The sequence below is a fragment of the Gouania willdenowi genome, chromosome 2, assembly GCF_900634775.1.
Source record: "Gouania willdenowi chromosome 2, fGouWil2.1, whole genome shotgun sequence".
Taxonomy (NCBI): domain Eukaryota; kingdom Metazoa; phylum Chordata; class Actinopteri; order Blenniiformes; family Gobiesocidae; genus Gouania; species Gouania willdenowi.
In genome coordinates, this window is record NC_041045.1 from 6,774,699 (window position 1) to 6,782,748 (window position 8,050).

General features: G+C 34.7%; 1 protein-coding gene across 1 annotated transcript; it reads right to left on the reverse strand.

Annotated features, from left to right (window-relative positions):
- Positions 1-1,404: 1,404 nt before the first annotated feature.
- LOC114476437 (T-cell surface antigen CD2-like) lies at positions 1,405-8,050 on the reverse strand. Its single transcript, XM_028467940.1, has 8 exons — positions 7,877-8,050; positions 5,299-5,583; positions 5,145-5,233; positions 4,106-4,298; positions 3,953-4,009; positions 3,789-3,866; positions 2,927-3,189; positions 1,405-2,417 (listed from the first exon to the last, which is right to left on the reverse strand). The coding sequence occupies exons 1-8, from the start codon at positions 7,947-7,949 to the stop codon at positions 2,331-2,333; spliced, it is 1,125 nt and encodes a 374-aa protein (XP_028323741.1). The 5' UTR covers positions 7,950-8,050; the 3' UTR covers positions 1,405-2,330.

The following is an 8,050-nucleotide window of genomic DNA, read 5'->3' on the forward strand; positions in this document are numbered from 1 at the left end:
CAGCGTTTAGAATAATGACCAATCTGAGCTTTAATACAAGAAACAAGTGTTTCTGTGTGTTTTTGTTGTCATTTTGTATATTTTTGTTGGGGTTTTGTGTTTTTTTCATTTATTTATTTTTTGTCATGATTTGTGTATTTTTGTCATCATTGTAATTTTGGAGTCCTTTTTGCTCCCATCATTTTTTAAGTAATCTTGTTTATTTTTGTTGTTATTACCTGAGTTTTGTGCAGTTGTTTTGTGTATTTTTTTTTTTTTAAAATCATTCCGTGTGGTTTTTCTAAAGTGATTTTGTGTGACTTGTGTCTTTTTTTTATTTGTTTGTTTTTAAATTGTACATTTTTGTCAACATTTTTTTAAAACTCATATAACAACATTTGCTTTAATATTATTATTTCTTCTCAATCTGACAAAAAAAGTTTAGTTATTGGTAAATTTCATAGTTTGGTTTATTTTTCTTATTGCACTTTTTTTGAGTTTGCGCATGGAATAATGCAGTCTATTTAATTTATTATTATTTTTTTCCTGTCATTCATATATAAAAAAGGTTGTCTCTTATATAATTGCTTTGTTACAAATTATTATTACCAAAAAAATAAATAATTTTGTGATAATAGTTATTTAGAAATATTTGCACATGATATACAGTATATATTCCAAAGCATATAATTATAAAAAATAAGTATTTTACATCTTTGATGACAAAGTCAGAACTGCAGTGTTTTACAGTAAAAAAAAAAAAAACCAACAAAGCTAATTTCATCTGTCCTTTGGCATATGACTGCAAACACTAATATGCTCCCCTGCAAACACGCACAGAGTGCAGGTAACCACAAGCACAGTTTAGAGGCACAGGATACACTAGCGATGCATTGTGCTGTGCAGTCGAGCTGCAAAGATGAGAAGTGACACATTTTCACTGGAAAAACACTCGTCAAGGCTTCAAACAACTCAATCAGAAACCGTTTCCTCAGCGTGTCATGTTTCATTGCTTATAGAATTAATAATAAATGACTTGTTCTGCTTTATTATTAAGTATATTCATATCAGAGATAAGCAAATGTCATCACTTTCATGTCAGTATTTATGACCGATCTGGGTATTACCACAGGAAAGAACAAAGAGTTTGTGGCTTATTTTCTGTTGTTCTTTTCTAGTCATTTTGTGTATTTCTGTTGACAGATTAGCTTTTGGAGTCATTTTTTTGTGTACTTTATTTTGCTGTTTTGTATTATTCATTGGTTATTTTTGTGCACTTTTGTAGTTGTCTTGCGTGGACCGTATTTCGAGAAATTGTGTGTGGTTTTGTTGTCCTTTTGTGTATCTCACCTTCATCTTGTGTGTGTGTTTTTATTCTCATTTTTTATGAGAATATTTATTGCTTAAAACTCGTTTTTGGAGACATTTTGTGTATTTTTTTTTTCATTTTTATATCTTTTTCTGTTATTTTTGTGCAGTTTTTTATTTGTCCTGTGTATATTTTGAGAAATTGTGTGATTTTCTTGTTGTCCTTTTGTGTATTTCACTTTCATCTTGTGTGTTTTTATTCTCATTTTTTATTCTTGGAGTCATTTTATACATTTTTCTGTCATTTTTTTTTAGCTAACTCTTGCATTTATGGAGACATTTTGTGATTTGTTCATTTTTTTTTGGTGGTTTTATATATTTTTCTGTTATTTTTGTGCAGTTTTATATTCACCCTGTGTATATTTTGAGAAATTGTGTGATTTTCTTGTTGTCCTTCTGTGTATTTCACCTTCATCTTGTGTTTTTATTCTCATTTTTTATTCTTGGAGTCATTTTATACATTTTTTTAGTCAACTCGTGCAGTTTTGGAGACATTTTGTGTATTTTTGTGCAGCTTTATAGTCATCCTGTGTATACTTTGAGAAATTGTGTGTTTTCATGTTGTCCTTTTGTGTTTTTCACCCTCATCTTGTGTGATTTTGTTGTCATTTTGCATTTTTGGAGTTATTTCTACACATTATTTAGCCATTTTGTATATTTTTCTGTTGATTTTGGAGTCATCGTGGATGTTTTGGGAGACATTTTGTATATTATTTGTCATTCTGTATAGTTTTGTTGTCATTTTATATATTTCTCAGTTATTTTTATATTGTCCTTGTGTGCAGTTTTTGCAGTTGATTTGTGTATTTTTTTTTTTTTTTTTTTGTCTGTTGGATATTGAAATGAGCCTGGTGTCAAATTACGTTATAAACCATAATACAGCATCAGTTACACACAATGGTCAGTAAAGGCACATTAAACAGCTCAATGGTACAAAATTAAAGGTAGAATTTCACAATAAGAGCAAGTCTGATGAATATCTCTCACACTCGCTGAGTTTTTAGGCCTTTGGTCCTGGGGTTAGGAAGAGGAGGAGGCTGCTCGCTGTCCGTGTTCTGACCCGACTGAGCCTGAAGAGAAAGAAATATCACAACGTGATAGACCCGGCCACGGTTGGGATCAATTACATTTCTCAATTACAATTACAACCTCAATTATCCATGTTAAATTAAAATGTAATCGTGATCACAATGACAGGAAAGCATTCTTTCCCAATTGCAATTAAAATTAAAATGATTATTTTTCCTCTGAAAGCCAATTACAATTACGTTCTCAATTACTTCAGTTCAAATTCAATTAATCATCATGACTGAGCCTTTAATAAACAGGCCCATGAAACATAACCTTCCTCTTGTGTAAGACATAGAACTGTAACATGGTTCCTTAAGTTTTGAGTTTTTATTTAAATTATAATTGACAGTTTTTAGAGAATTTCCATGCCAATTACAATTACAAAGTCAATTTTCTGAACTCATTTACAATTCAATTATGATTACAACAGCAACAGATTTGAAAAATGTATAATTGCGTCATAATTGCAATGAAGAGGGTGAAGATGAAGAGAGGTGTGTGTTTGGACCTGGGGGGCCCTTTGGGGGTGTGAGGGAGGATGGCTGCTGGAGGATTCGGGGGCTCGGGGCCGAGGTTTGGAGCGATGTTTTCGTGGTCCAGTGTGACCCCCTGGCTGCTGCTGCTTCTGCTGCTTCTGCTGCTTCCGGTGATGATGATGCTGATGTTGGTGTTCATGATGACCATTATGAGGATTATGTGGATGAGCACATTGGCGCTGCTGCTGCTGCTGCTGCGCTGTGTTGGCCCACTGCAAACGAAGCTCCGCCTCCTCTGTAGAAGATAAATGTTAATTGTCTCACAAAGGACAAGGTTGTGGTATATTGACCCACCAAAAATATTAAAACCTACATTTTCATTGATTAGGAAGCCTAACGATATGAAATAAATGAGATGAAAGATATTTGTTTTTAGTGTATTTTAAAGCTGATTTAATACCTGTTATCATAAGAGATGATAATGTAATGTAATTGACTTTATGAGGATAAAAAATAAAAATAAAAATTACAAGGACAATAGACAAAATGACAACAAAAATACACAAAATGACTCCTAAAACACACAAAACAACAAACAAATGGAGCATGGCCCCGACTATCCTGTTAGTACGAGAGCTGAGGGAGTGACTAAACTCCTTCTGTTTCCACTCAGGTGTGCCTTATCTCTTGATTGCCTTCCCTGGCTATTTACAGAGCGACTGCCATGTCGGATGATATTTGATATTCCCCAGTGAACACTTCTTGTTCCATGTTTCTGGTATTTAGTATTTCTAGAAAATTGAGACATTAATAAGCAAAAGGAAAACAAACACAGTGACCATTAGTTGTCGGGGCTTTTTCCCCCAAAAGAAAATAGAAAATAGAAAATCTAACCCTTTATTTTCCTGTGCCTCGAGCGTCTAGCCTTGATGGAGCAGACGATAACGATGACGATCAACACCAGAACAATCCCTGATAGAAAAACAGGAATAAACACGTGTCAATGTTTTTTAAAGCACAAAATCTAAATGTGTTTAAAGAGCCTTGATTGGACAAACCTCCTCCACCTGCAACGAACACCCAGATACTGATTCCAAAGATTGTATCTGGGAACACTTAAAACACAGACAATGAAAGCAGAGATGTTTTAATACACGTACGGTTAAAAAAAAGGTGAAACATGACGTGAGCGTGACGTGTGTGTCACTCACTTGACTCGTAGCAGGTTTGCGTGACCGGCGCGCTGACAGCAAAGCTGATGCGATTGGAAACGTTGCAGGTGAAAGAGTCTTTTTCCACACTTTCTGCTTGTTTCACCAGAACCATGGCCCTGGCGTCAGGCAACACCTCGGTATTCTTGTACCATGAAACACTGACGCTCTTGTCCTTTATCGACTGCAGTTCGAATAATTAAAGAGTAGAAAAATGAAAGAAAGGTGAGGAAAATCCCTGAAAACAAATGCCTTGGTTGGTCACTTTAATAGCATTGGTAGCTCTGTTTTGGCTATTATAGTTACATTTTTAAAGAAGCTGATTTCAATGTAGTTTTTACAACACATAAAAAATGTTTTAAGACATATATAGTATTTTCCTCACATAAATATGTGTCCAAACAATTTAATAGAAATGAAAAAACTCAGAAAAAATAAGCTAATTTATTAACAAAGGTATTTCCTATTATTTATTTGTACAATTTCAATAAAGTAAAGAGTTTTAGTTGATTAAGTTAGTTAATGACCTAAAAAAAAAAGTGAATGAAGTCGTTTATCATATTTAGGTGTAAAATATCACAGTGACTGCCCTCTATGGGTTGAAACCAGGCTACTACAATTAATTTTTGCTATTGGCTGAAAACAAGATCATGTGATGTTTTGGGACCATCTTGCGTGACAAACAAGCCCCGCCCCTTTTTATAAAAACTAGCACCTGTGGGCTCTACAATCGATTGGGTTGAGAGTAGAGTGAATAGCGAGATAGCGTGAGCAATGAGTAGCTAGTTAGCATAGCATAGCATAGATTGTTCATTGGAGATTTAATAGAATAAACTGGGCGTGTCTTAACTGCTCCAGAAGCCCCGCCCATAATCAAGGCTTTTTTTTTTTTTGGAGTTTCCCTCCTAGTGGCAGGTCAGGAGAAAGCAGGGGTTTAGTTACGCTTTAAATTAGAGCGTGTCCACCGAGAACTGGTCACAGTAAACCAAATGTAACGTGATCATAACATTTGGCTCTTTATGGTAATATGAATACACACCTCTTTAATCAAACAGGAGAATTTGACGACATGGTTTCCTGGTTCTCGCTCCTCGCAGGTCATGTTGAGAGTCGGTTTCTGCACTGGTGCTGAGCAAAGACGAGATGGTTACACATATTCATCAGACAAAAGTAATGGATAGATATATACCTACCCAACACACAGAGCTTCCGACTCGTCAGAGCCCCCACTGACTGCCCGTTACGGAATACCGTTGGGGTGTATTCCCCTGAGTCCTTAAAGCTCAGATTAGTCAGCTTCAGGAACCCTCTCTCGTCTACATCCTTTTTTTTAATCAAAAAGCTGTTGCCAATTCGATTAAAGACTATTTCCTGTTTGTGTGTCCATTTTAAATTGTCCGACGCGATGAGTTCATAGTCTAAAGGCACATGCCAGTTTGCTCCCACCGCAGCGTAATAATCACAGCTCTCCTCTGAATCTGAAGAGCACAAAAAAAAAAAAAAAAAATGACACGGATTAAACAAATACTGCCACTGATGTACACAAACGGTCACATTTAATGACCCAACATTTTATTATGACCATAGAAAGTGTTTACGTGTTGCCATGGCAACAGATGGGTTAAACCTGAGTGGAGGCAGACATGGCAAGGTGGCCAAAATGGTTCAAAAGTGGCAATAAAAGAGTGTAAAGCGACTAAAAGGGGCCAAACGCAGTCAAGAGTGGCCAAAAAATGTGGAAAACAATCACAAAAAAGGGCAAAAAGAGGCAAAATGTAGAGAAAAAATTAAGCAAGTGCTATTTATTGGGCAAAAGCTGGCTTATTTGGATGAATGGTGGCCAAAAAAAAAATTAAAGAAAGGACAAAATTGAAAGAAAATTGTCGAAAAGATTATTATCATTTTAAACTAAAAACAAACGTGCAAACTTAGGGAAAAAAATGGATATTTATTGGCAATTTGTAGCTAAAGTCTGAAAAAGGTGTCGGAACGTTTTGAAAAGGGGTAAAAATGGGACAAAGGAAGTTGCAAAATGGAAATAGGTAAAAAGGGGTTAAAAAGTGTCCCCCTTTTGAGGTTTTCTGGGGGAAGAATAATTCAAATTAAGAAATATAGACTGAGCCACATTACTGCATTTTAGTTGAACTAGATTTATATTTCACAAAGCAAAAGAATAAAAATACAGTTTCAATTTTTTCTTAAAAGAATAATAATTAAACATTTTCATTTTTCAAAAATTTCAAGCGACCCCACATGGGGTCCGGAGCCCATGGTTGAAAAACATTGATTTAGTGCAGAATATATTTATTTCTGTGGTTTTTATCATTTCCGGTCTGCATAAATCGCCAACAGATGTAAATGCCAAGATAAATCCCTCCCAAAAAAAACAAACTTGCAACATTCTCACTAATTATTGTCACAGAATTCTGTCAAATTTCGAGATGATTAGTTGCTTAACATTCAGGATTTTGTTTGAATTTTTTTGCTTTTTCCTTCACAAAAACATGGATTTTTCTGGCACCTCGTAGATAAACTCTGTTTACGACAAAAAAAACAAAACAAAAACTAAATCATGACGATATTTATTCTTTATTCATTCCAAAAAAAAAAAATAAATAAATAAATATTTCAGTATCTTAGCGCTCTTTAGCTGTGATCATCATTTTGGTGTTTCAGTGGCTGAAATCACATACACAGCAGTTTCCTGTTTGTCACAAGGACAAAGTCACCACCACAGCACTTCTTAATTTGCTTTCGCACCAACGGTTTTTGCTATGGTGCAATCTATGTCTGTGGGGGGGGGGGGGTATCAAAGAATACGGTCAAAGAAGAAAGAAAAATAAAAATCAAGTAAAAAACTATTCCGTACCTTTCATTTTTGTCAAAGGTTTAGCACTTTGTTGCAGTTCAACGAAAACACACAAAGTCAAATTCAAAAAATCAAAATGATACCAAAGACACACAAACTATTGACTCTGAAAACATCCAAAAAGAGAATAAAAATGCACAGAATACTAAATTATACTAAAAAGGTATGAAAACAAATACCCCAAATTATAAGAAAAGCACACATGAATGAGATAATAAAAATAGTAAATACCGAAAACAAACAAACAACAATGAAAACAGACAAAATGAGAGAAAAAATATTAATACATGGTGTAAAAAAAACACACCAAGAACATCAAATGGAATAGAATAAAATAGAATAGAATACACTTTTATTGATCCCCAGAGGAAAAATACACACAAAAGGACATTAAAAACAAACAAATTCACAACAAAAACATTTAAAACAACAACAAAAATCTACAAAAATGCTAATAATAATGTTCAGGTTGGTTAGATTCTAAATGCTAACGTAATTGTTCATAATGCAGCCACATGTTTCTGGCCCCCCGCTTTGATAAAATCTGCCCATCTCTGGTTTACATGGATGAAAACAACTTGTGTGTATTTGTCTGTAATTGTGTATCTTTTTTGAGTCATTTGTATATTTCTGTTTCTCTGTAATTGTGTATTTTTAGTCGCCTTGTCATGTTTTTTGGGAAATTTCTGTTGTCGATTCCTACAGGTTTGCATACATAATTGAAAAAATTCACATAAATGATTCTAAAAACACAAAATGACAACAACAATAAACAGAATGACTCCAAAAACACACAAATCGACAACAAAAAAATACACAAAATGACTCCAAAAACGCTTAGTATCAATGACGCCTTAGCTTAACCTTGTGAACCGTGTGAAGGAATGAGGTGTGGGTATTACCTGTTGGAGAGAGAAAGGAGCAGCAGAGCAGAAAGAAAAAGACGGAGGAGACAAAAGCCATCTTCGCCCTCATCGTGTTCAACTGAAGAGAACAGCAGTGACTTTTATCAGGGTTATTTCCTGTCAGAGATGCTACGCCACCTATTTTTGGGTGAGAATCTAACTCTGCTGACA